This window comes from Pholis gunnellus (genome assembly GCF_910591455.1).
Source record: "Pholis gunnellus genome assembly, chromosome: 7".
In the NCBI taxonomy this organism is placed as follows: domain Eukaryota; kingdom Metazoa; phylum Chordata; class Actinopteri; order Perciformes; family Pholidae; genus Pholis; species Pholis gunnellus.
In genome coordinates, this window is record NC_136533.1 from 10,148,163 (window position 1) to 10,174,720 (window position 26,558).

General features: G+C 41.3%; 3 protein-coding genes across 4 annotated transcripts; all 3 read left to right on the forward strand.

The window, feature by feature from the left end:
- The first annotated feature begins 651 nt into the window (after window positions 1-651).
- On the forward strand, window positions 652-10,676 carry myo5c (myosin VC). Of its 2 annotated transcripts, XM_079163048.1 has the most exons (40): window positions 652-771; window positions 1,166-1,276; window positions 1,385-1,556; window positions 1,660-1,804; window positions 1,876-2,032; window positions 2,235-2,378; window positions 2,460-2,541; window positions 2,685-2,792; window positions 2,877-2,983; window positions 3,086-3,351; window positions 3,451-3,532; window positions 3,626-3,766; window positions 3,850-3,972; window positions 4,109-4,192; window positions 4,367-4,498; window positions 4,654-4,751; window positions 4,854-4,940; window positions 5,033-5,144; window positions 5,244-5,455; window positions 5,537-5,702; window positions 5,801-5,947; window positions 6,023-6,187; window positions 6,304-6,397; window positions 6,479-6,542; window positions 6,643-6,917; window positions 7,018-7,081; window positions 7,168-7,248; window positions 7,375-7,555; window positions 7,659-7,752; window positions 7,858-7,921; window positions 8,006-8,174; window positions 8,275-8,359; window positions 8,440-8,538; window positions 8,654-8,808; window positions 9,135-9,224; window positions 9,343-9,493; window positions 9,589-9,874; window positions 9,953-10,127; window positions 10,204-10,284; window positions 10,419-10,676. In XM_079163048.1, exons 1-40 carry the CDS (start codon window positions 745-747, stop codon window positions 10,572-10,574), a joined length of 5,232 nt encoding a protein of 1,743 aa, XP_079019174.1. In that variant the 5' UTR covers window positions 652-744; the 3' UTR covers window positions 10,575-10,676. The 2 variants fall into 2 exon arrangements, with proteins under 2 accessions (XP_079019174.1, XP_079019173.1); XM_079163047.1 differs by having other exon boundaries at window positions 3,086-3,532.
- Window positions 10,677-11,996: 1,320 nt separating this feature from the next.
- Window positions 11,997-15,220, forward strand: gnb5a (guanine nucleotide binding protein (G protein), beta 5a; the record flags this gene model as incomplete). The annotated part of the gene is made up of 10 exons (XM_079163029.1): window positions 11,997-12,116; window positions 12,691-12,827; window positions 12,937-12,978; window positions 13,500-13,576; window positions 13,676-13,808; window positions 14,124-14,267; window positions 14,365-14,456; window positions 14,713-14,761; window positions 14,849-14,945; window positions 15,048-15,220. Exons 1-10 carry the CDS (start codon window positions 12,005-12,007, stop codon window positions 15,218-15,220), a joined length of 1,056 nt encoding a protein of 351 aa, XP_079019155.1. The 5' UTR covers window positions 11,997-12,004.
- A 1,284-nt stretch (window positions 15,221-16,504) lies between these two features.
- On the forward strand, window positions 16,505-26,477 carry ap4e1 (adaptor related protein complex 4 subunit epsilon 1). Its single transcript, XM_079162256.1, has 21 exons — window positions 16,505-16,811; window positions 17,870-17,941; window positions 18,061-18,184; window positions 18,385-18,458; window positions 18,540-18,661; window positions 18,755-18,914; window positions 19,004-19,170; window positions 19,252-19,325; window positions 19,416-19,538; window positions 19,642-19,751; window positions 19,840-19,979; window positions 20,656-20,768; window positions 20,898-21,016; window positions 21,538-21,840; window positions 22,473-22,584; window positions 22,664-22,802; window positions 22,901-23,156; window positions 23,409-23,966; window positions 24,067-24,257; window positions 24,338-24,498; window positions 24,793-26,477. The coding sequence occupies exons 1-21, from the start codon at window positions 16,671-16,673 to the stop codon at window positions 24,951-24,953; spliced, it is 3,420 nt and encodes a 1,139-aa protein (XP_079018382.1). The 5' UTR covers window positions 16,505-16,670; the 3' UTR covers window positions 24,954-26,477.
- Window positions 26,478-26,558: the final 81 nt, after the last annotated feature.

Here is a 26,558-nt window from a genome sequence, read left to right on the forward strand (position 1 = left end):
GTGGTGAAGTGCTGGCTGAAATGCCTTCACACAGGGTGAGCTGGCTGAGGTCTGTATCCGGTTTGTTTGTTGTCAGAATCCTTGATCAAACGAGCACACCCACTCTGTCAAGCTGCTGTCACGAGACGGGAGGGCGGAGTCAACCAGGCAAAGTCCGCAGCAGGTGAGCGTCAAGGAAGACGCGAGACGCACCTGGGACATGAGTGACGAGACTTTCAGAATAAAAGCGGCAGGTTTGTCACTATAGAGAGGATGATTCTTTACAATAGTCCAATATTTTGGGTGGTGACCCCTCAGAATTCAGCAATGTCTATCTGCGACTTCACATCATGGTTTTGAGTTGGAATGTCTTTCTCCGAAAGTTTAAATTAAATACTTTTAATCCTGTTAATATTTCCTCAGATCTGGTCAATTAAAAGTAATGAATATACAGTATTTTATTATAAGTACGTGCACATGAAATTGAAGCACACAGTAACCTGTAAGACTGACCCTTGGGTGAACATGTCAACTAATTCATACAGTGGGAAATTATTTCACATTTCTTTCAACTTCAGAGATTTTTAATCAGTGAGTATTATTTTGAAATTGACAACCGGTAAAGCGATGTGATTGTGTCTGTCTTGATGCTGGTGATTCTGGCATAGTTGAGGTGAAGGAAGAAACTCGTTGGTAACCTGAAAAGTACGGTGATACAAGAGCTGGAAACACTGACAAGAGAAGTCAAAACAATTATGCATAAACATGGCTTTATTGGAACTGTACACCGAGGTAAGAGAAAAGCGACATATTTTTTATTTCAACAGAGAATAAAACCTTTATGTTGTTTTACAGAAACATATGGAAACTTTCTCAAGGCTCAGTCAATTTGCAGAGATGTAGAGGAGGCTGGACTTAAAGTCTAAATGCTCAACTGTTTACTCTTACTCAACTTTTTAAATGTAAATCTCTATGACTTGTTAATATAAATATGAATTGTAATAACTTGCTGTTGAATAGGATATTAAGTATAGTTTAATTAATAAATTATAATTAAATCATGGTTTATTAAGTAGATGTTCACACGGGGAATTGTGTTACATTTACAGTGTTGTATGTTTGAACTATAGGCTATAGATAAATTGTTAAATGGTTATGTTGACACTACTGAAATCTTCTCCCTTAGTACAACAGAGTGTGGATACCAGATGCAGAACATGTGTGGAAATCAGCCGAGATTATGAGAGACTTTAATCTTGGGGAGAATGTTCTTGAATTGCTTCTTGAAGATGGCACTGTAAGTAAAACGTGAAATAATAAAACCTTCACATGCAGCTGCAATGGATTTATGATGTTGAGAAGTAACAGCTGACCTGTCTCTTTTCCACAACCTGTCACTGCACAGGAGCACCACCTCCCTGTTGACCCGTCAAAACCACAACTCCCTCCACTTCGCAACCCGGACATCTTGGTGGGGGAGAACGACCTCACCGCTCTCAGCTACCTGCACGAACCTGCAGTCCTGCATAATCTTAAAGTGCGATTTGCGGAGTCCAGAATCATCTACACCTACTGTGGTACTGTTGAAACAAAACCATTGACTGTCAAACTGTATCTTACCTCTGAATTGTAGTTTCTTGGTGCTCTTGTCTCAGCCTGTGCTGTTTCCTCAATTTGCAGGTATTATACTGGTGGCTGTAAATCCATACAAACAGCTTCACGTCTATGGAGATGCAATCATTCATGCCTACTCAGGCCAGAACATGGGAGACATGGACCCTCATATATTTGCAGTAGCAGAGGAGGCTTACAAACAGATGGCCAGGTAAGTCAAAGACAAAATGATCACATAAAGTACAATATACAGTCAACTTATAACTGTACACTTTCTCTCAGAAACCAGAAGAACCAGTCTATCATCGTCAGTGGTGAATCTGGAGCTGGGAAAACAGTGTCCGCTCGATACGCCATGAGGTACTTTGCTGTTGTGAGCAAATCTGGAAGTAAGACCCACGTTGAAGACAAAGTCCTGGCATCCAACCCGATAACAGAGGTATGATTTGACTGGACCAGGAGCTCTGTACTCACAAGGCAACACATCGCCGCTCTCGCCACTAAACTGGCAAAATGGTCAATGTTTCAGTACTGTGACAACATTAAACCAATATAAAGCATGCAGAGCATTAATTAAGACAACTTATATCTGTGTGATAACTTAAAAAGACATCTGATGAGCTGAGGTGATTTTCTCTCAGGCAATAGGAAACGCAAAGACCACCAGGAACGACAACAGCAGCCGTTTCGGGAAATACACAGAGATCAGCTTTGACAAGAGGTACCGGATCATCGGAGCGAACATGAGGACCTATCTCTTAGAGAAATCTAGAGTCGTCTTTCAGGTAGTGCATGAGATGAAGGTGTTGTGTTATTTCTTTCTTTTAAAATCGGATACATAACAATGATACCCTTGTTTTATTCAGGCAGACAATGAGCGAAACTATCACATATTCTACCAGATGTGTTCCTGCGCTCACCTGCCAGAGTTCAAGAATCTAAGACTGTGTGAGTGTTTCTCCTGAGGGTTTATTGAGCAGCGACGGTTCTTCATCAGATTCACTTAGAACACACATCGAAGTCTTACAATCATACATATGTTTGTTATTGTATTGTAATACTGCCTGATTATATATTCCTGTCATCTGTAGTGAGTGCAGATAAGTTCCGGTACACCTGCATCGGCGGTGATATCAGCATTGAAGGTGTAGATGACAAGAAGGACATGGAGGAGACTCGAAAGACCTTCTCGCTGCTGGGTAAAAGAAAAACACCTTATCTGTCAGACTGAAACTTGTTTTTAGGGTGACGTTTACGTTACCGTCCTCTCCCTTCCTCTCCAGGGTTGAAGGAGGACTTTCAGTCAGATGTGTTCAAAGTTTTGGCTGCCATTTTGCATTTGGGAAATGTCAAAATCAGAAACTCTGGAGATGGAAAATCATCAGTTCCTGTGAGTCGCACCTCTCCCAGCCTAAATGGCTTTTTGTCCGCTCGGTTAGATCTTGAAACATTAACCTGGTTCAATACACAACTTGATTTGCATATCTTCCAGCCCGGTGATCCACACCTGGCGGTCCTCTGTGAGTTGCTGAGTGTGAGTGCCGAAGAGTTGGCGCGTTGGCTGTGCCACCGGAGGATCGTTCTGGTGGCTGAGACGGTTGTGAAGCCGGTGCCCGAAGAGCGGGCTGTAAATGCCAGAGATGCCCTAGCCAAGCAGATCTATGCCCATCTGTTTGACTGTATCATTAAGAGGATAAATACTGTACTGCAGGTTCCAGGAAAGCAACACGCTTTCATTGGTGTGCTGGACATTTATGGGTATTGCAGATACAGCAATGTTTTTCTTTTCAGCTGCTTGATGTTTCTGGTCTCTAATGAGGCCATCTGTGATGTGATCCTTGTTTCCTTTGTCCTCAGGTTTGAAACGTTTGACATCAACAGCTTTGAACAGTTTTGTATCAACTATGCAAATGAGAAGCTTCAACAGCAGTTCAACTTGGTATGCTTCACCATATTCCTAAATCATTGTGAAACACTGCATACAAACCTTTGTCAGCCCAGGGGGTTATTGTGTTGTCTTATTTTCAATCAGCACGTGTTCAAGCTGGAGCAAGAGGAGTACATGAAAGAGGACATACCATGGACGTTGATAGATTTCTATGACAACCAGCCGGTCATTGACCTGATTGAAGCAAAGATGGGGATCCTGGACTTGCTTGATGAAGAATGTTTGGTAATTGAATGGATGTGATGTGAATTTTTATAGTGAAAACTTTTGCTGTGCCTCCGATACATATTTGTCTTTTTACTTTACAGTTTCCTCAGGGAACTGATCAAAGCTGGCTGCAAAAGCTGTTCAACTACCTCGATGCCAATCCTCTGTTTGAGAAGCCCAGGTTGTCAAATGAGGCATTTGTTATTCAACACTTTGCAGACAAGGTGCAGTCTGGTGACCTTTAGAAACCCATTTCCTGCATAATGTAACACAATTGTTACTCCTACTATTATTCACTATTGCTTTTGGATCCCTGACAGATACCTGTTTTAAACTATGCAAGTCTTTTTCCATCAACAGGTGGAATATCAATGTACAGGTTTTCTTGAAAAGAACAGAGACGCTCTATATGAAGAATTGGTGGACATTTTGAGAGTCAGTAAGGTAATCAAAGGCCCTGTTTTATTTTGGCTTTTATTCTTTTTAATATATCAAAGTGGTTAAAAATAACAAAGTTAAAGTTAACAAATCAAAGTGTCTGTATCATTACAGCCAATCCATGCAGCTTTGTTTTTTTTCTAATTTAAACACATTTCTCCTGCTTGCAATTGTTGTCAGTTTCCTTTTCTGGCCAACTTTTTCCGAGAGGAGAAGCAAAGCTCTGTGACCACTAAAGGTGTCAAAGTGAGACCTGCCAGACCTGGAGTGAAACCAACCAATAAACAGTTGAGAACCTCAGTGGGAGATAAGGTGAAAATGTTTGCTTACTGTCGCTGCTCACTGGAGATTAAACTCCCAACGAAGTTTCTATAATATCCTTTATTTACCAATGATTATAGAATAAAACAGAGTTGTATTTTTGCTGTATTTTTATCCTCTGTCATTAACTTTGTGGTTGACTGTAGTTCTGCAGCTCCCTCTCTTTGCTGATGGTAACACTGAATGCTACCACCCCTCACTATGTACGCTGCATCAAGCCCAATGATGAGAAGCTCCCATTTGAGTGAGTGCTGGTGAAACTGTGACAGGTATTTGTATTAGCCTCCCATCATTCGTGCATGTTTGAGTCTGCGGTTTAAGCGAGTGTTTCATTGTTTGTTTTTAGGTATGACTCCAGGAGGGTGGTGCAGCAGTTGCGAGCGTGTGGAGTCCTTGAAACTATTCGTATCAGTGCACAGAGCTATCCGTCCAGGTGATTCTCCATTACACCGTCTATATAAGCCCCCCAAAAAAAAAATCTCCATATGCTCATGTTGTAACGGTTCACCTGTTTTTTGTTAACAGGTGGACATACAATGAGTTTTATGGCCGATACAGTATCCTGATGTCACATCAGGAGGCGGACCTCAATGACAAGAAACAGACCTGCAAGAACGTGTTGCAGAGGTTGATTCAGGTTAGCCGCCTCTTTAATTGCCTTTTGATACATCATTGTCGTGCATTATTGTGCACTGCATGTTTGTGCATAACTTCCGCCTCGTGGCTTGATCTCTAGGACCCCAATCAGTACAAGTTTGGCCGGACAAAGATCTTCTTCCGAGCTGGTCAGGTAGCTTTTCTCGAGAAGCTGCGTCTGGACCGCCTGAGAGGAGCCTGCGTGACCATCCAGAAACACGTCCGCGGGTGGAGCCGGAGGAGGAAGTACCTGCGCATGAGAGAGGCAGCCATCATCATCCAACAGTACATCCGTGGAATAAGGACAATCCGGTTAGAGGCATTCACTTGCAGTTTTGTTGTCCTCTGTTGTATCTGTCAGGGTTCTGACAAGTGCGCCCTCTCATTCTGCAGCAAAACAGTGACTGCTGCAACACTGAAGCAGGGCTGGGCTACAATGGTGATCCAGAGATACTGGAGAGGTTACCGCATGAAACAGATCTTCAAGATAGTCCGTCTGGCTTCCATCACCATCCAGGCCTTCACGCGAGGTTGGATGGTCCGTAAACGGTACAAGAAGGTCTGTGAAGTTGATTAATTAGTCATTTGATGATGAAATTACAAATTGTAACCACATGTTATTCATGCTCTGCTGTTTCTTTATTAATTAATTCTCAGATGGTGAAGGAGCAGAAAGCCCTCATTCTACAGAAGTATGCCAGAGCATGGCTGGCACGGCGGCGTTTTCAAACCACGCGTCGGCTGGTGCTCAATGTTCAGCTCTCCTTCCGGGTTCAGAAGCTCAGAAAGAAGGTTGAAGAGCAGGTAAATATGCATCGAAGGTTACTTCAGCTCTGGCTTTTATGTAGAGGACGTCACTAAATCCCTGTATCCCTACAGAACAAAGAGAACCGTGGATTGCTGGAAAGACTGACAGGCTTGGCCAACTCCCACTCTCACACCGTGGACAGGCTTCAGGGTCTGGAGACACAGCTGGAAAAATCCACCAGCCAGAAGGCATCTGTGGAGGCCAGAGAGAAGAAAGCGAAAGAAGATGCAAGACTGGTCAGTCTTGAAGTTAATGCTAAAAATCTGTTGTTACAGATTGTTTGTGTCTTCTGTTTGCTTATGAAGCAGACTGTATGAGCCCTTTAAAAAACACAATTGTATTCTTGCTCCAGACAACTGCTCAGCTTCAGAAGGAAATAGATGCACTAAACCTTGAAAAGCAGAACTTGGAGAGCAGGTTTGAAGCTTCCACCAAAGAGGCCAAAGGTGAGAGGAGGCAAGATTTCTGTGTATGCTACTGTTATTGGAATTTGCACCAAATTAGTGACTGTTTTTTCACTCTTGCAGAGAGCTTTGATCTGATACAGAGGACCCTCCTGGAAGACAAACAGCATGAAACAAGGTTTAGAAAGTAAGTAATGGAAATATACAGTCTACTTCCTTTAGAGCATGGAGCAAATATTTGTTTAGCATTCGTTTATTCAGTTGGTTGATGAGATGATTTTTGGCAGAATTGCAGAGAACAACACTGCGATCCAGAGACAGGACCATGAGAAGGAGGTGGAAACTCTGAAAGAGGAGATTAAGCGATTGAAAGAAGAGAGAGTCAGTCTGCAGAGAAAGATCGAGGAGGGGGTCCAGGTGAACTCTGACCTCCAGGAACAGGTCATCCAGCTCACCAAACACGTCAAGGTTATTCCCGAGCTCCGCAGAGATCTCAACAACGTGCAAAGCCAGAGGAATAACATGGACCGAAAGATGAAGCAACAGTCAGAACAAGCGAGAGGTACATGCTTTTACTTATACCTTCAGTTGTTAAAATGATATGTTGTTATACATAAATAAAGACAATATTGTGCTGATGATACCTGAATATCTTTCTGCAGCTAAAATGAACGATATTACGAGACAACTTCTTGGTGGTGTTGTTGAGGAGGAGGTTCTTTTGGGGTAATTCAAATATTTTAGGTGTTTCTCTCACATAGTTGTTTCATATCTCATTTAGTCATTTAATCTCACACATTGTTTCTCTGAAGGCTAACTCCAGACGACTCGGAGAAGATTTATGAAGTTGAAGATTTGCTGGTAGCCTTTGATGGCCTACAGAAAGCGATCAGGTGTCTATTTCTACTGACAACCATAACAATCCCTTCACTTAATGACATTGTTATTAGTTTTTTTACCTGCGTGACAAACTTGTTTACTCTTGATCCTGTTTAACACGGTTCCACCTTTGACGGCAGAATAATAGAAAACCGCCAGAAGGAGCAGAGGGAAAGCTACGAGACACAAGTGGAGGGCTTGAAAATGAAGGTGGACCACCATCAAAATGAGAACAGCAAGTTGCAAAACCTGTTCCACGAGAAAAGTAATCTCAACGAGAATATTTGCAAAGAGGTGTCCAGGCTCAGCAGCGAGAACTCAGTACGTTATTGCATCCTCTGTCCCATATTTCATTCCTTTGGATAGATGAGGTGCAGAACCTTCCGTAATTTCCCTTATTTCCCTTATTTCATGTGATCCACAGGTGATACCGGAGCTCAAGCTGCAGGCTTCAGAGCTGCAGAGACAAAAACGAGAATTGGAGGCCCACGTCGAGGTGCAGGGCAGAGAACTAGCAGGTTAGTCTGTTTTTCCTCAACTATTTCACCATGAAGCTCTTTTGCAGATTAGAATCTCACCTGTTACTTTGTTGTTGTTTTTTGTTTGTTCGTGTCATTCAAAAGAAAAAACTGAGGAGGTCACAAACATTCTTCAAAAGAAGATTAAAGAAGAGAGCTCCCAACGCAGGTAAAACACCCAGACTGGAGTCTGTTTCTTGATTAATGAAGTGATGGTCATTTCTGAGTCGGCCTGATTTTTGTTGCTTTTAAGGCACTTTGAGGAAAAAGCTGAAGAGCTGGAGGAGTTGAAGACGGAGCTTCAGAGCCGAGTTGAGGAGCTGGAAGACGAGAATGCTCATTTAAAGAGACAGATGTTTATGGAGAGCGAAGCTAAGAACAAACTGAGACAGGAGACTTCACGCTTAACCTCTGACAATATGGTGTGTGTGTGTGTGTGTGGATGTAGAGATTTCAGTACGATTGTGTGCATATATGTCTTGTCTGTATGAAAGACAGAAACAAATTGTGCTTTTCTTTCAGGACTTTGAAGAGCAGCTCGACCAGAAAGACCGAATAATAAAGAAACTCCAGAATCACATAAAGAGCCTCGAAACATCCCAGAAAGGTAGTGCTGTGGTTTGTACACACACATTACAAGATGAATCCACCTGATCTATGTTCATCACTTTAACGTCTCTCACACAGCCAAGCAGACGCCTGAACCTTCCATCCCCAAAGATTACCTTGGCATGTTGGAGTACACAAGAGAGGATGAATCCAGGCTCGTTCAAAACATCATTCTGGGTATTCTTCTTCATTCATTTTGTGACTTTGTGTGTATGCTAGACGAAGCATCTGCGGTCCTCTGGATTTTGAGCAGGAATACATGATAATTAAACTTGCCATATTGTACTCACAGACCTAAAGCCCAAAGGTGTGGTGGTCAATGTGATCCCCGGTCTGCCAGCTTACATCCTCTTCATGTGCATCCGCCATGCTGACTACTTGAACGATGACGACAAACTCAAGTCTCTTATGACTGTGATCATCGGTGCTGTCAAAAAGGTCATCACGGTGAGGTTGATTCTCATTCTAGGAGCCTTTATCTCAACTGTAGATTTGCTAAATAAATAATAGTATCATAATATAAGTAATAGTAAAATTCCAAAAGCTATTACTCATGTCCGTATTTCAGATTAGGTGGCCTGAACGTTGGCAGCAGTGTAGTTTACTTTCATTATCTTACTTTGTGATATTGATGGTTTTAAAAGGATAAACAGCTGGGAAAAGAAATGTACAAGTTGCATGAAAAAAATAAAATGTCACATCAATGAAGAATTAGAAGTACAAACATTTGGTTGCTGAAAAGAAATGAAAGCAAGATGACTTTCTTTTTTCAGAGTCACCAGAGAGACTTTGAGTTGCTGTCATTCTGGCTCTCCAACACGTATCAGCTGCTCAACTGTCTGAAACAGTACAGCGGGGAGGAGGTCTGTATTTACTGTATTTACCCTGGTTGCACTATTATTGTTTTTGTTGAAAATATCGTATACATAGCAGGCATATTTTGACATTCTCTTGTCTCTTTGCTGCTTTCTGTTACAAAAGGAGTTCCTGAAACAAAATACTCCTCGACAGAACAAGAACTGCCTGCAGAATTTTGATTTGTCTGAACACAGACAGATTCTCAGCGACCTGGCCATTCAAATCTACCATCAGTTTGTCTCCGTCATGGAAAGGACCCTAACTCCTGCAATTGGTATTTTATCATCACCATTTTCACATGCAGATTTTGATAGTGTTCATCTTTTATAAGCAACCTTAACTCTGCTGCTTGGCTTTCTCGCCCGACAGTGCCAGGTTTGTTGGAGCACGAGAGCTTACAGGGGATTTCTAGCATGAAGCCGACGGGCTTCAGGAAGCGCTCCAACAGCATCTACGAGGACTCACAGACACACACCGTCTCCTCAATCCTTCAGCAGCTCAGTGTCTTCCACTCCACCATGAGCCAGCATGGCATGGAGCAGGGACTCATCAACCAGGCAGTCAAGCAAATGTTCTTCCTAGTTGGCGCGACCGCCTTCAACAACATCATGCTCCGCAAAGATATGTGTTCCTGCAGAAAGGGAATGCAGATCAGGTCTGTGGTTGGTTTTATGAGAATAAAGACGATTTCTTTACACAGACACAAATGAGTTCATAGCTTTTGTTTGTTTAGGTGTAACATCAGTTACCTGGAGGAATGGCTGAAGGAGAAGCAACTGCAAAGCTCTAATGCTATAAACACTCTGAGGCCGTTGTCTCAGGCCGCCTGGCTACTGCAAGTCAATAAGTCCACTGACGACGACGCCAAGGAGATCACTGAAAAATGCACTGAGCTCAACCCTGTTCAGGTACTTGATGCATGCCACACATGCTGTATTTTTAATATTGGAAAAATCCAGCTTAACACTGAAACAAAACTTGCAGATTGTCAAGATTTTGAACTCCTACACTCCCATTGATGATTTTGAGAAAAGGGTGACGTCATCATTTGTTCGCAAAGTTCAGGTGAACCTGATTGTTTATTTTTCTAATTTGAATGTAACACACTTTTCTAATTTAAAGTACATTGTAATGTCATGAAATCACCTGCCAGACGTACTTGCACTTGACTAAATATGCCAAGTTTCTTCTTGTTGCAGTCATTACTACAAGATCGTGAAGGGTCCAGCTCACAGATGATGCTGGACTCAGACTATCATTTCCAGGTCACGTTTCCTTTCTGCCCGTCCTCGCAGGCTCTGGAGCTGCTGCAGGTCCCGAGCAGCCTTCACCTGGGCTTCCTAACCAGGGTCTGACACAGCCAGCCTTCAAGCTCTCACTCCTCTTGACTGATTCATAGTCCGGCGACTTATGACTGCAATTTACTGTATATATAAACACTTTAAATAAACACAATATATTTAAAATTGAAGGCTAAGATTTTTGAATTACAGAGGCAATTTACCCCCAACGCACACACTCCAAAAGGAAAGAATTTTTATTTTCATATTTTGCAAATTAATTGATTAGTCCATCCACAGAAAATGATCGTAACTTTTTTTTTTAAATTGATTAATAGCTGCATTTTTACAATCAAATACTTCATCCGTTCTCTGGTTTAATTAAGTGCCAGTGTGAGGATTTGCTGTTTTATAACATTAAAAACTAAATAGCAGTTAGTTTTGGGCTGCTGGTCACATCAAAACAATCCATCTGAAGAATGCAGACCAAAACATTTAATTTCCCAACATCAAGGTCTGAATGCTAGAGAGCGTTCTGGTGGGGTAAAAAAAATGTCTTTGTTTGATGGCTTAAAGGTAGCCAAACTTAAATATAATGTGTGAAATACAGAAATATGATCCAATTAAATACCCATCAACTAATTACATTACCTCAGCATCATCAGTGTGATCAAACAAGAAAGTGGAATCAATTTCAAACTCAAACGTATTCTGAATCATTAGCTCAAAACAGGAGATTATATAGGATATTATATATCTGTTTAAAAATATATTTCTTGAAACAGCTGTTTAATTTGAAAACACGTTTACTGAATAATAGACTCCTTAAAATAACTGTTTTTATATGTTCTCTTCGTTTATCTACTGTGTTTTTGCATTACGGTCAAAAAAAGGCCACCAGGGTTGCTGATTGCTTTGTTTAGACGCGTGCAAAAAATGACGAAATGTCATGTTTCCAAAATAAAAACAATGTATTACTTATAATCGCAGCGTTTCCTAAAACAAACAGAGCACAGTGCACTTTCTCTATTGCTAAATTCTAGACAAAAGAAACCATATAATCCATCTGTATTCATTACTGCACGGTCTACAAACTGTTTGGTTCCGCAGTCAGCCGCACCTGTACCAAGTAACCCTCCTGATCATCTTTAACCTCTTGCCTAATTGAGAGCGGCGCTACGCCCCCAAGTGGTGAGAGGTTTACCAAAACAATAACAAAATGGCTCTTACAGGTAGTTTGCATATAGCAGTATTGTGTTTTCCATATCGCCAGTATTTAAATGCATTATTCATCAGTAGAGTAGTGAGGCTGCTGAGGATGCAGCAGCATCACCGGGATGCAAGATCCTCCTCCTCCTCCTCCTCCTCCATCTGAAAACTGGAGGAGCATCTTCTCCCCGTGACGTCATGACAGCAGCATCAGCTGTTAGCTCTGCTTCAAGCCTTTTCGCTGCCGATCGCTGCCTGCACGAAGGAAATATATGAGATCCCCTCTAGTCCCTGAAATGGCGACACAGGAGGTACAGCTGAATGAGACTCTGTCCCATCTCAAAACGGAGTCGGACACGCTGAAGACGAAGCTGGAGGAGGAGAGAGCGAAGCTGCACGACGTCGAGCGTGAGTGCTGCTGAAAATGGAGCGGCCTCGAGCCACCGCTGCGTTTACACTGTGACGAGACAAATAACAGTAAATGTCTCTGTAGAGCCAAATGTATTTTAGCGGGAGGACAAATGTTGCCCGTTTTACAGGGACGTGAGTGTGTCCGAACTGATTATTGACCCGATTGGCTCGACGTTCCAGATATTTAACAGGCGACCTAAGCAGTGTGTTTGTTTGCTTCCCCGTTTTTAAAGCCCACTGCTTCCATCTGAATTTTATTCTATGTAGTGGTTTAGTCTAATCACATATGGCAGATGTTGGAAAAGAAACCTAAAACCAACCTTTGTAATGCACGTTTGTTTATGAGAATACATGACATAAACAAAAAGATTAATTTTAAAATATTCCTGTATATGTTGTAGGCCCACTTTAATCCTTATTGCTCATGGGAATATTAATCCAGTGTGTATCCAGTAATGGGTTTAATGTACATTGTGTGTGTGTGTGTGTGTCTGTGTGTGTGTGTGTGTGTGTGTGTGTGTGTGTGTGTGTGTGTGTGTGTGTGTGTGTGTGTGTGTGTGTGTGTGTACAGTACATCAAGTGGCAGAGAAGGTGGATGGGTTGGGTCAGTTTGTCATGAAGACCAGAAGAACTCTGAAGGGACATGGCAACAAAGTTCTGTGTATGGACTGGTGTAAGGACAAGAGGAGGATCGTCAGCTCCTCACAGGTCACACACTCTACGCTCCTGCTGCCTTAAATGCTTTTAGCCCAGTGTATGAGTGCATGATTTACAGTAAATGTGTTGTTATATTGTACTTGTTCTGATCTCTTTGCAGGATGGAAAGGTGATTGTATGGGATGCTTTCACCACCAACAAGGTATCTTTCTCTTTTCTAACATACATGTATTTTTATCACAAAACCATTTTTGTTGGTCAAATGCTGAGATTTTTAAAAACATTTTCACATTTTACCCGTTAGTGCATCCTCTTATAAGCTTATATAAACCAGTGTTTCAGCTATGCTCCCTGACACCAAGTCAACCTTCTCGCATCTTTAACTATTGTCTAAACCAGCTGTTCCAGTTGTTGTACATTTTAGGCTTGTAACCATTCATAAGGAAGCAATCGGCTACTAATAGCTACTTCTGACCCCTCATCAGAGATTACGGACATACAATTTGTTCAACCTAGTTCAACCAAAGAGTGGTTTTGCATCTCAGATCATTTTATTTTAAGTATTTTATGAATAATAATATAAAGTTTCTGCTGGTGGTGGTTACACCGCTGATGTGTAACAGCCTAACGCTTGTTCTGCTCTAATTAATTGATTCTAATGAATTTGATTGATCTTGGTGTCCTGATGCGGCTCATGCAGCTTTGCGTTTTGATATGTATTAGGAGCACGCTGTGACAATGCCTTGCACCTGGGTGATGGCCTGCGCCTACGCCCCCTCCGGCTGTGCTGTAGCTTGTGGGTGAGTGTCCTACTGTTCGTGAGGATCCAAATGTGGCGTGTCATCTGTTTGGGGTTTCTGTTCTCTTTTTGTAAACTTTGGTCATTTTCTTGTCACAAGGGGCCTGGATAATAAATGCTCGGTGTATCCTCTCTCTCTGGACAAGAATGAGAACTTGGCTGCCAAGAAGAAGTCAGTGGCCATGCACACAAACTACCTGTCAGCCTGCAGCTTCACCAACTCAGATATGCAGGTGAGATCATCGACCAAACAGAAAAACATGCACCAAAAGCAAGTTTCCCCCAATTTGACACTTTAGGCTCTTTTTTTTTCTTTTCTATTCATTACCGTCTCTCATTATTAATCAGAAATCACTGCCTTCAATGTTCCCCTGTAAGGAGCTCTCCCACTTTGTTAATAATTCACAGTTGCTCCTTGATGTCCTGGTCACATGATGTTTCACACGGAACAGACGATCCATTTATAGCCGTGTGTTAGCCCACATAGACTTTTACCGATCTTCAGAACAGACACTATTCTTCCTCCTCATCGTCTGCTTGTGTTAAAGATCCTGACGTCCAGTGGGGATGGAACATGTGCATTATGGGATGTTGAGAGTGGGCAGCTGTTGCAGAGTTTCCATGGACACGCAGCAGACGTGCTCTGTCTGGACCTGGCCCCCTCTGAGACTGGAAACACGTTTGTTTCAGGGGTGAGGACCCCTTTCACTACAGCTTATTATTATATTAATTCCGCTAGTTTATGTCACACATTTGGGTCATATTCTGCATCATTCTGTATTATTACAGGGCTGTGATAAGAAGGCCAATGTGTGGGACATGCGTTCAGGACAGTGTATTCAGTCCTTTGAAACTCATGAATCAGACATAAATAGTGTGCGGTAAGTTACTGACAATTGTACATTTTAAGTGGAAATTATAATATTTTTAATTCATCTATCAGTGAGAAACATGCTGATATTTTAAACCCTCTATGTGTAAAATGGTATGTCTTGTAACATCTTTCAAGTTAATCTGATAGTCTACTGCACAGTGTCTTTCTTCATGCCACCACTGAGAGTCGCTAAAAGTCAGATACAATCAAATGCTACACAAGAGAGCTGTTTGTTCCTAACTGTCTGTTTCTTTTTTTAATAGATACTATCCCAGTGGAGATGCATTTGCGTCTGGCTCAGATGACGCTACAGTAAGTAATCAGATATTTACCACATGAAGTGCAAATGGAAACATATTGAAAATAACTTTAACATTCAAACAATGACCTTTGTTACAGTGCCGGCTGTTTGACTTAAGGGCAGACAGAGAAGTGGCTATTTATTCCAAAGAGAGCATCATATTTGGGGTCTCCAGTGTTGATTTCTCTCTCAGTGGTAAGAAATATACACCATCTGGTTATTCAACCAAACAGCAGTTAATGACCAATCAGGGCATAAAATAAAAATATTTATGTTTTTATTTTTTTTATCTTTCAGGACGGTTACTGTTTGGCGGCTACAACGACTACACCATAAATGTTTGGGACGTTCTCAAAGGAACACGGGTCTCTATTCTGTTTGGACATGAGAACCGTGTCAGTACACTGCGTGTTTCTCCAGATGGGACGGCCTTCTGCTCAGGTTCCTGGGACCACACTCTTCGGGTATGAGATGTCTGTTCTTCACTTTTCAAATGTGCAGTGACCTTTTTGTTGATATCTTGTAATGTCTGCTGTTTGATTTTTCCAGGTCTGGGCTTAATGATGAAGACACAGAGGATTAAACGGTAGACAGACCTACTGAAGACACACCAACGTTTCTGTTTGCTAGAGTACAATCACAGAGATAGAGACTCAGTTTTGGTTGTACATAGGGCATATCAATAGCATTGTATATACTCCAGTCTCATGGCCACGGTAGATTTACATATTTCAGAGAGTAATTAAACCAAATGGCACGCTTGTATTACAGTATGGTTGAAAGAAAATTGCACAGAGGTACTTATGGTTACAAGTTAAGATGTAAAATGTATATTGCAGAACAAACATTGGTAGTGACTAGCATCAGTCTAGGATAGAAGTGACACAATAAAGTGATGTGTTGTATGAGCCCACATAAAGGACATTACTTGTTCATTTATTTGTTGTTGTTTTTTTTGCACAAAAAAATAATGGAGGAAGTGCAGACTGAAGAAGAAAATAGGATACTCAGAAGCAAAATACTTCTGCAGAGGAAGCAGTAACATTTTTATGAAGGCCTCAGCTTCACAATTAATCAATAATAGATAGTTTGAAGCCATATGATGGAGCACTGGCATAAATATTAATGAACAAAAGTACAACTTTGTAGTTTATGAGGATGAGATAAGACAGATATGGATTTAATTACATATTCTGCGCACCCAACAAGCCTTGACAGCAACTCACCTGCCAATATTATTCTAATGCAAAAAGAAGCACATATTTAAAGGTAAATCTAAAATATATGATGTTTATTTTCCCTCCCAATGATTTGAAAAGATGGTTTACCTCTCATCTGTCTATTTCCAGCTGTGGGAGCCACTTACTTCTCTATGTGCTCACTGCATCTGAATCTGTGGTCCCTTACTAGATATACAAATACTAATGCATATGAATAAAAAAAAAACATGTACTCCTTTTCATGCAGTTGTCCAATGGCTGTAATTTAATATTTACTGTAAGTATTTTATTGTAGTTTAGTGTACAGTTATTAAAGGGACTGTTTATCAAAGTATTACAAACATAATAAACTGAGTTTTGAATACCCTTGTACTCTCTTTTTTGTTCTTTACCTGATCTTATAATTGTATTGTGTTGTTCTGAGCCATTTAGACTAGAATAACAGCCACTGTTATTGTTTACGGTTTCTAATAAAGTTTCCCAATTATAAGCGGAAGTGACGTCATTGGTCAGTCTGCTGATTCAAAACAATGGCCGACTGGGAAGCTAATATGTTACCTGTTGTGATCTTTTTAACCGTTTAACAATTAAGTTTCACTTGCTCTGTTTAAGAGGCTGTTACTGGGATGGATAGATGATTTAATCAGAGTGTTTTTAAAGAAAATAAAACAGCTGGCAAGCCCAGCTTTTCGTTGCCAAAATGAGCGATGTTGTGGAGAAGACCCTGACAGCTCTGCCGAGCCTGCTGTCTTTCGACTCTCAGTCTGGAGCTACAAAACTGTCCTCCACCTCAAAACTAGGAAACCTCATCAGAGGGATCACCGAGTTAACGTCCAAACATGTGAGTCCGTCCTTAAAATGGAGCTTAGGTGAAATAAGACGAGTCATCTGTGGGTGATGTGCTCTAACGTTAGCTTGCTATACTGTCTATGCTAACTAAAAAAAAGGTGTATTTACGTGTTTTAACCCGCGTACTATATTCCATGTATTCCCTGCATTACCGGCTATGTGTTGGACTGATTTACAGGTTCCTGCTTTGTTATTGTCACGAGTTAATTTAGACGTAAACAGAGCTGGGACTATTTTTAAAACGTGTTCTTGTTGGTGCGTTCATGTGCTTGTGATAAACTCAGTTATTCGAAGTGTCGAAGAATCAGCTGACAATATGCTTTGCGTTCACAAACTGTGTTGCAGAGAAGTAAAGCTTGGAAGGCAAATATGGACATTGTGATAAATGTTGCTGCTGTTCTTCAGCTAATTCTCAAGTCCCACTCTTTAGTGTTGTAATATCCCGTAAACACGTGAATGCACCAATCACACATTGTTTGAATGGTAAATATTACTGATGTTCTCTGTGATGTATTGCCTTTCTATAAAGTCTCTACAACTTGATTTTCAGTGTATACTTGCACGGTATACTGTGTAGGCAATGGCGAAGAGCAATGTTAGGTATATTATTGTTTTTTGTTTGGTTTATTGACATGTTTTTTTCACTGTACAACAACCTTTGTCAAGCTCATCACTTTAAGAGTCTTACCTAAGAAATATGAGAAAACAGGAACTGAAAACTAAAACATTAAATCACATCAACAAACAATCATTTATTTTCAAGGAGCAGACAAAGTTATCCAAAAGGCACATCATAAATAGTATAATAAACTAATAATACAATTAAACAGTTGTAAGACATTATTTCAAGGCATGAAAATTAATAGATTGATAATCATAAAACAATGCATTATATATCCACACGCTGTGTGGTTACTGGGCTGAAATATGTTCTTTTAATTAACCTGACACGACTATTGACAGCAAACCGAGCGTGGTAGAGTCTTATGTTAGCAGGCATTTTGTCAGTATTTGATCTTAATATCCTTAAGTGTGCTTCTCCTTTTTCAGGAAGAGGAAAAACTTATTCAACGTGAACTCGTGTCTATCAAAGAGCAGGTGTCCTCCCCGAACACCTCCATGGTACGATTCTCCTGATTCTCCAGTTTGGTTTGTTAAGAAAGCAGAGGAGTCAAATAGGTCCAGTGATGCCTTAAATTATTGATGTGTTTACTTCCTCCCTGTGTCATAATCTCATCCAGAGGCAGATGAAGGAGCTCATGGTGAGAGCGATCTACTGTGAAATGCTCGGTTATGAGGCTTCGTTCAGCTACATTCATGCCATCAAACTGGCTCAACAAGGCACTGCTCTGGAGAAAAGAGTCGGTATGTTTGTTTGTGATGAGCTGGACAGCTTACTCATTCTTCAGAGTCCTCATTGACTCTTCAATACTCACTTTGTCTCATTATCAACAACAGAGCGTGATTAGTAGATTACAGCGTTTAAAGCTTAAAAACAACTTTAACTCACAACGTCTTCCTGAACTTCTTTGAGCAAAAGATGAGTTTGTGTTTCTGAATTGTAGGTTATCTCGCCGTGTCTTTGTTTCTGAACGAAAGTCACGAGCTGCTTCTTCTCCTTGTGAACACTGTATTAAAGGTGGGCGTTATGTTTTTTACCGCATTTGTCATCTGGCTGCTTATTGGCAGAAAGGGATGTTGATGTATTTTGTGTTTTCAGGATCTGCAGAGCACAAATCTTATTGAAGTGTGCATGGCTCTAACTGTTGTCAGCCAGATGTTCCCCAAAGATATGATTCCTGCAATCCTTCCTCTGGTTGAGGAGAAACTTAACCACCCAAAGTAAGAAAGTCTCTTTGAATTTCAAGTCTAAATAGTTAAAAAAATCTGCTTGAATATTATGACTTATAAGCGTTTTTTTGAACATATTTGCAGAGAAATCATTCGAAGAAAAGCCGTCCTGGCACTGTACAAGTTCTACCTAATAGCACCAAATCAAGTTCAACACATCCACAACAAGTTTCGTAAAGCTCTGTGTGACAAAGACCCTGGCGTCATGGCAGCGTCACTACACATCTACTCACAGATGATCCAGGTAATTAGTTTTTCTGGACTCTGGACTTTCTGGTTTCATCTACTGTGATGAATCCAGTCTTATCACACGTTTTTTTTCTTTTGTTACAGGAGAATCCAGAAGGTTATAAAGACCTGACAGCAAGTTTTGTCACCATACTGAAGCAAGTGGTGGGAGGAAAACTGCCCATGGATTTTAACTATCACAGTGTTCCGGCTCCATGGCTGCAAATTCAGCTTCTCAGAATACTGGCTTTTCTTGGGAAAAATGATCAGAGGTGAATATTTTGTTCAACAATTAATCTTTGTACTCAAATCCTTGTGAGTACATTTTTTTGAGTCTGTTCTTTGTTTGACAGTTCAAGTGAGATCATATATGAAGTCCTCGATGAGTCTTTACGAAGAGCAGAGATTAATCATAACATCACCTATGGTACGTCCAATTTAAAGTATCATTTCTTTGCAAAGTTGGTTGTCTAAAATCATTTTAAGTATTCAATTCAACCACTGTCTTTATTTCCAGCAATATTATACGAGTGTGTAAAATGCATTTACACAATTCATCCCAAATCTGAACTTTTGGAGAAAGCTGCAAAGTGCATTGGCAACTTTGTTCTGTCTCCAAAGATTAATCTCAAATATCTCGGTAAGATTCAAATACAACATTTTATTTAATTAATTTTTTTACATTGACAATCAAGACTTCGGATATTGACTGTAGTCATTTGCTTTATTTGGTGTTACTGTAGGCTTGAAGGCCCTCACCTATGTGGTCCAGCAGGATCCTAAACTGGCCCTGCAGCATCAGATGACCATCATAGAGTGTCTCGATCACCCCGACCTCATCATAAAGCGTGAGGTGAGGCAGATACTGATGTTTCTGGATTTTGGTGTCATGGAATTGTTGGTTTGTAGCATTATGGGACTTCTTCTGATTGTTCTCGTAGACGCTGGAGTTGCTCTTTCGGATCACTAACGCACAGAATGTCACAGTCATCGTCGAGAAGATGCTGGAGTTTCTGCGAGTCAATAAAGATGACTACACTACCATTGACCTGGTGGGGAAGGTGGCAGAGTTGGCAGAAAAATATCCTTAAATATATATTCATACACCTCTGGTGGCCCGCTGCAAATGGAAAATTAGAAAACACATACAAAAATGTGCAAGAGTCGTATAATTAAGCTGCTATAAATATTGAAATAAGAGCCTGCAATGCCTGCTGGAGTTGTGTCGCTGATCCAAAAAGCAAATTGTAGAATAAGTTTATCATGGTGGTGAAGCAGTACCTTTCCTGAAACATACGGTACCTGTTTATGGCAGCTTTAAGTCAAACACAGTTCAAAGATGCAATTGTTCAGGCCTTCAATAACCAAGATATAGTGTGTTTTATATAACTGGAAGCTCACAATCTTGAAAATCAAGCCTATTGGTGACAGTTAAACTGACAATTAAAAGGGTCACAAACTTTACTTTCTGTGAGGTTGAATGGGATTTGTTTTACACAACTTCCTGCTTCCTTCAGAGATCCTGATAATCCTGGTAGAAACCATGGTTAGCGACACATTTTTTTTAAAACAGCATAACAGCATTCAGTCTCTGTTTCTCAATACTAGAACTACTGGTGGTGTATACATTTAATTTAAATAAGTTATGAGTTATAAAAAACAGAAAACCAGTCCTTTAAAACCATGCTGTTGTATTATTTATACCTTGTTTGTTCCTATTTATTGTGTTGATTTAGTTTTCCTATGAACCATTATACATATGCACCAGACAATGAATGGTTCATTGAGACCATGAGCACAGTGTTTTCAGTGGGTGGAGACATGATGCAGCCTGACATCCCAAACAGTTTCCTTAAACTGCTGTCTGAGGGTGAGACACACACACACACACACACACTCAACTTATAGTGTAGTTGTTCTGCTGTGTTGTAATATTTCAGTTCAGTTATTTACTACTGATGCTGATTCCTAATTGTGTAATGTCTCTTTAATGGCCTAGGATTTGACAGCGTGGAGGAAGACAGGAAGTTGAGGCTGTTTGCTGTGGATTCATATGTTTCTCTGCTGCAAGGAGAGCCTGGCAAACTGCCTCAGCGCTTCCTCCAAGTCATCAGCTGGGTGAGTGCTGTATGCACAATAAGCAGTTTGTATAATTGTTATGTAATACTAATGAGAACAAGAAGCAGAAGAGGGAAAATGAAAACAAGGTTTGGTTTAAAGCATTACTTAAGAAAAGAACAGTAACATTTTAGAAGAGAATACAGAATGAAATACAGAATTAATTTCAGTGAAAATTGGGTAGGAATAACTACAGGAAATAGAGGCGATAAAAGAGTTTAAACATGGCCAGTAAGATCCTAATGTCAATTTGATATATACATACAGTATACGTATATCTGGTCCCGTGGTGGCCTAAAAATGGACACTTGTGAATTAATTTTTACAGGAATGACACAAAAATCCACAAAGTCACCGTAGATAAAACAAAATAAGTTCTTGAACACATTTTTTACAGATTAAAAACATTCAATGACACTTTTGCTTCAAAATGTAACCGACAACACACCATATATGGATACTATGCAGGACATAGACAGAATAACACACTAAATGTGTGGCCCTTTCTCTGCCGTACACAGGTTCTCGGTGAATACTCCTCTCTGAGGGAGGAACTTGAAGCGGCCACCGTTCTGAGGCTGCTGGCCAAACTATTGGACATGAAGAGCACCAGCAGTGAAACCAAGAGCTGGGTCCTCATGGCAATGACCAAGCTCTGTGAGGGCGGGGCAGGTGTTTCTGTGGCCCAGGAGGTTTGTGAAACATACAGCAGCTCCCTGGACACAGTACTGAGACAGAGGGCTCAGGAGCTGCAGCACCTCAGCCAAGACTGTGAACTACGAGCCAGGGTGCTACCTCGAGACGCCGGCCTGGAGCCCCTGGAGGTAACATGCGTACGCAGCAGGATTACAATAATTATGTTTAAGTGTGCGGTATATTGTCAATGTAATGTTGTTACCAGTCAATACTCATGGAAACCTGGTATATTGGAGACCTTGAAAGTCCGTTGTTGTTGAGACTTGTGTAAGAAAATGATTACGCTCTGTGAACCTCAGCAGATCTACTTTGCAGTTCCTCCTCTGGCTGAGTAAGTGCTTATTATCTGACAGTTGGAAAACAAAACCTGCCTAGACTTGCCCTCCATGACACACAGTATATTATACTAATTACTTTATTTATCCAAATCATGGGAATCATCATATCAGCCCCAATCAAAGCCGCTGTTAAAGCCTGTCTAGAGTTGTCTGATGGGTCAGGTTTACTACAGAACTCCATTCAGTATCCGATGGGAGTAGAGAACAATAATTATATTATAAATACACAAATGCTTCCTCTGGTTGTTTAAAATGTCATGATTTTGTGACAAAAATAGTGTAAAAAATGATCTATATAAGTTATATTTGCAAGCACACACAAATAACAGTTTAGTTTAGTCCTGCAGAACTTTGTCAAATGATCTTCCCATTTCCACCAAAGGAGAAGTTTAAACTTTGTTGTTATTGATGTTGGTTTCCAGGTGGATTCCTCTCTGTCGTTTCTGGATGGATTTGTGTCGGAGGCATTGGCTGCTGGCGCTGCTCCATACAAGCCTCCCCATCAACGGCAGGAGGAACTAGCTCAGTCAAAAGGTAGAAGATTGAGGTTTAGATTTGGGCAGATTTGGGCCACACATGCTTTGATTTGTTCTGACTGTGATTTTTGCCTCAGCGTTGAGCCTGGAGCCATACGGCCTGTCCCTGCCCATCAGCATGTCCTCGTGCAGCATCGCAGACAGACAGTCTCCTACACTGTTGTCTGTAAGCTCCGGTCTGTCAGGCGACAGCCCCGACCTCTCTCACAAAGGAGGGTACGTGGACACACACACTTATGCTGTCTGATTTAGACAGCATAAGGTAGGTCGCACACAAATGCACGGCTGGCTTAGAACTTTGTTTTTTGTTTCAGCTCAACAACTCTGAAGCTGGACGGTGTGAAGAGGGTGTGGGGGAGGGAGGGCTACCTGTCGCAGAGGGAACCTGTGGAGGAGTCCGCCCAGGTTGAGGTTCCCAGTCCCCTCCGGTCACCCAGCCAGCAGGGAGAGGCTGACAGTTCCCACAGCCAGACTCCCGCTCCGATACCGACCCCTCAGCCCGAACAAGAGAAACAGCAGCTGGCCTCTTCGCTGTTTGTCGGCCTGGGCTCCCAAAGCTCTGTGTGTTTGGTGAGCTTTTTAATTCTTCTTTTTCAGTTTGAGGTGGGGATGCCCAGTCTGAAGTAAAGATGCTAAGTGTGATAAATGCGTTTGATTGTGTGGAAGTTGAAAAAAAACTATTAATCATTAATCAAAATAGTTGGCAGTTATTGTTCTGTTGCTCTGTTGAATTGTTTCAGCTCTACTGGCTCTGTGAATCTCATCTATTCTGATGTGGTATTTCATGCATATGTTACAACTAAAACTTTTCCTTTTTAACAGATGGGAAAATCTGAGCCGACAACCCAGCGATTCAGAAGAGAAGCAAAAGGTCCGTCCTCGTCCTCGGCCTCGGCTGCCAGCGAGCAAATATCCAACTCCCTCGTCTCTACTCCGAGCACAGCGAATAACTTGCTGTGTAACAACCTCCTGGACTCCAACGTCACCTCAGAACTGACTGTTTCTTCACTCGAACAGACGTCCCAACTCTCTCAGAGCCCCGCTGCTGCAAACGGCACCTGTGATGTCGAGTTAACGGACGGTGACATGAAGGAAAGTAGCCCCTCTCTCGTTAGGGATAACGGTGTGGTAGCTGCTGATCCGGCTCCACATGAAGACCCAGACAGACCTGAAGACTTGTGTCTCAATACTCATCTTCCTGCAGAGTTCTCTGGACTCTGTCACTCAGAAATCACTCCCCTGTGTTCAAACCAAAGCCTGGATCTCTCGGCCTGTCATGTGCAGAAAGAGGATTCTTTAGCGCTGGTTGTTTTCATTTACAACTCCTCTGACTCTGACATTCAGCAGATACTACTGGAGCTTGACTCAGATGAACTTGAGGTACAGTAACTATTGAGCAGAGCATTATTAGTGTAAGTCTTATACTCTCCTTGTAGGACTTTTCACATTAAATGTCATTTTGTTGTTATGCTTGTTCCAGGTATCCTGTGTGTGTGACAGTGCAGTGCAGGAAGCGAGAAGCCACAGCGTAGCAGTGTGTCAGTATTCCCTGACTGTGAAGAGGCCTTCAGTCCATGTTGAAGTGGTTGGGATGGTGTCTTACCAGTTTCCTGTCGGGACGCCTCAGTCGCTGCAGTTCTCGTACAAACTGCCTCTAACCAGCTTCATCAGGTGAAATATTACTTATTTTTCAAGTGTGATCTTGCAGAGAAGATTAGTTGCTTACTGTAGTTTCCCATGTTTCCTTTCAGACCTTTGACCGTGTCCACAGAGGAGTACGGGACAATGTGGCTGGACTTCTCTCATGATACAAAGCAGAAGCTGACACTGATAAGTGATGGCCAAGAACCTCTCGCGGACACTCTGAATGTGCTGAAGAAGAAACTTAAGCTTCATGTCGTGGAAATCATTGGTGAACAGACATTTGAAACATTTATTTATTGTGGTAACAAGTTAGATAGTCTTTAATGTCCCAGAAGGTTTGTTTGCACATGTTCCCGTCTCACAAGAAAAACATATACTTCCCTTAAAGATTCAAAATGAACCATCCAGGTCCAGTCATTAGTTTTGTTACTATTATTTCAGGACATGCATACCTATGTGAAAGGTGCAGTGGCACAGTATTTGACCAATAGGTCGATATGTGTTAAATGCAGCCTACTTTGCCCATGTATTTGTGATTAACCTTCATTATTTCTCCCCACAGGTATGGAAGGTATCATAGCTTGCCGGCTCCTCCAAGATCAGCCGTGTCTGATGCACTGTCGTCTGCATGCGGGAACGTTGTCCGTGTGGCTGCGCTCTCCGGTCCCCGACCTGCCCGACTGCCTGATGTACCACTGTCAAAGAGCTTTACAGGAGCACTGAGCCTCCGACTGCAACTCCTCCACTGACCCCACTGAGCAACCACTGAAGAAGAAGAAGAAGGTACACAAAGCAGTAGCGCAGAACATCTTTATATTACAGTGTTGACTATTTGTTTATCTCTCCCACGAGAAGTTACAACAATTTGTATTTTGTCCTCGAATCATTTATTTTTCGACAGTTAAATTGCTGGAATAAATCACAGGCTCACAACTGTTTGAATGTCATGGCTGGAATAAACCTCAGGGCCAAACGATTGTGTTTTTAACCTTCTGTGGGTGTTTGACCTTTCAGAATAACAATAATGTCTTAAAATGATGGCAGGGCTTCACTTGAAAACTTGAAAACTTCAATGGGTTCAAACATTGTTGAATGAGGTGAAAATCATGAATTCCCACCGTTATTTTTTGCACCCCTGGTCTGCAGAGAGAGAGAGAGAGAGAGAGAGAGAGAGAGAGAGAGAGAGAGAGAGAGAGAGAGAGAGAGAGAGAGAGAGAGAGAGAGAGAGAGAGAGAGAGAGAGAGAGAGAGAGAGAGAGAGAGAGAGAGAGAGAGAGAGAGAGAGAGAGAGAGAGAGAGAGAGAGAGAGAGAGAGAGAGAGAATGTCCTGCTTTTTAATTTGTAACAGGATTTTTACAAATCAACCACATTTTCTAGGCTAGAACGATCATAACAGTGAAGCCCAAATGTGTTTTAATCAGACAAAGACAAAAAGGTAGTTTGGGTTATTTTCAAGTTCATCAATACTGAAAAGGAAAGAATGACATGTATTCTTGCGTTGGACTGGTTGATGTTAGTTATTAGGTTTTTTTGGAGAAGCACAGGGAAAATATTGATGTTTTAAAATGAATTGTTCATTAGTTCTGGTGTGGAAACAAACCGTTGCTTTTCGAGGAGAACCTGCTCGTCTTACATCTCTCTTTGTCTTTAGGATGACATCATGCTAACACTCACCTCTGACTGCAGCAGTTCCACATATTTCTTTCATCTATGATGAGAGCGTTTTGTCTTAAATAAGCAACAATGTCCCTCTGTGATGTTCATATTGTCCATTTGTCATTGTGATGAGGAGCATTTCAGGTCTTCCTCCTGTTTTGTGTGATATGATTATCTATGCACTCATGTTTCAGTCAGTTTTGGTGAGAGGTGGATTTTAGTGGTCTTTTATTATTATATTTTTGTATCAATGCAGTATTAAAAACATATTTATTGGATTTATATTCTTACAGAAAATATTTTGTATTCATTTTTCTGAAAGAAAGAAAATCATCGTGCTCCATGTGCTGTGTCAGATTTGACTTGCTCAGCCTGTATTATTTAATCCAACCTGAAGGGAGAGTTCGGTCTTTGTTGCCTGTGTCCTTGTCTGAAGCACAGCGTGACGCTAGCAATGTGTCGAAAACTCAACTTTAACCCAACGCCTTACGTTCTAATGCCGAGGTGGCGTGTTTGGTTTGTGCCTGTGGTACAGAGGAAATCCTTGTTTCTTACAGTGCCTGTCACTACATTCTGCTAACTTATGAATAAATCCAACACATGTAAACTAACGTGATTTTGACTCAACGGTTATTCATTAAATAAACACAGATGTGCTGCACTTGAAGCAAAG

Coding starts and splice junctions, on each gene's coding strand:
- myo5c (XM_079163047.1), top strand. CDS start 745: ATGGCTTTATTGGAACTGTACACCGAG. Junction 7,249..7,374: donor GGCCTACAGAAAGCGATCAG/GTGTCTATTTCT, acceptor CTTTGACGGCAG/AATAATAGAAAACCGCCAGA. Junction 8,175..8,274: donor GCTTAACCTCTGACAATATG/GTGTGTGTGTGT, acceptor CTTTTCTTTCAG/GACTTTGAAGAGCAGCTCGA.
- ap4e1 (XM_079162256.1), top strand. CDS start 16,671: ATGAGCGATGTTGTGGAGAAGACCCTGACAGCTCTGCCGAGCCTGCTG. Junction 19,539..19,641: donor GATTAATCTCAAATATCTCG/GTAAGATTCAAA, acceptor GTGTTACTGTAG/GCTTGAAGGCCCTCACCTAT. Junction 24,258..24,337: donor CCTCTAACCAGCTTCATCAG/GTGAAATATTAC, acceptor GTTTCCTTTCAG/ACCTTTGACCGTGTCCACAG.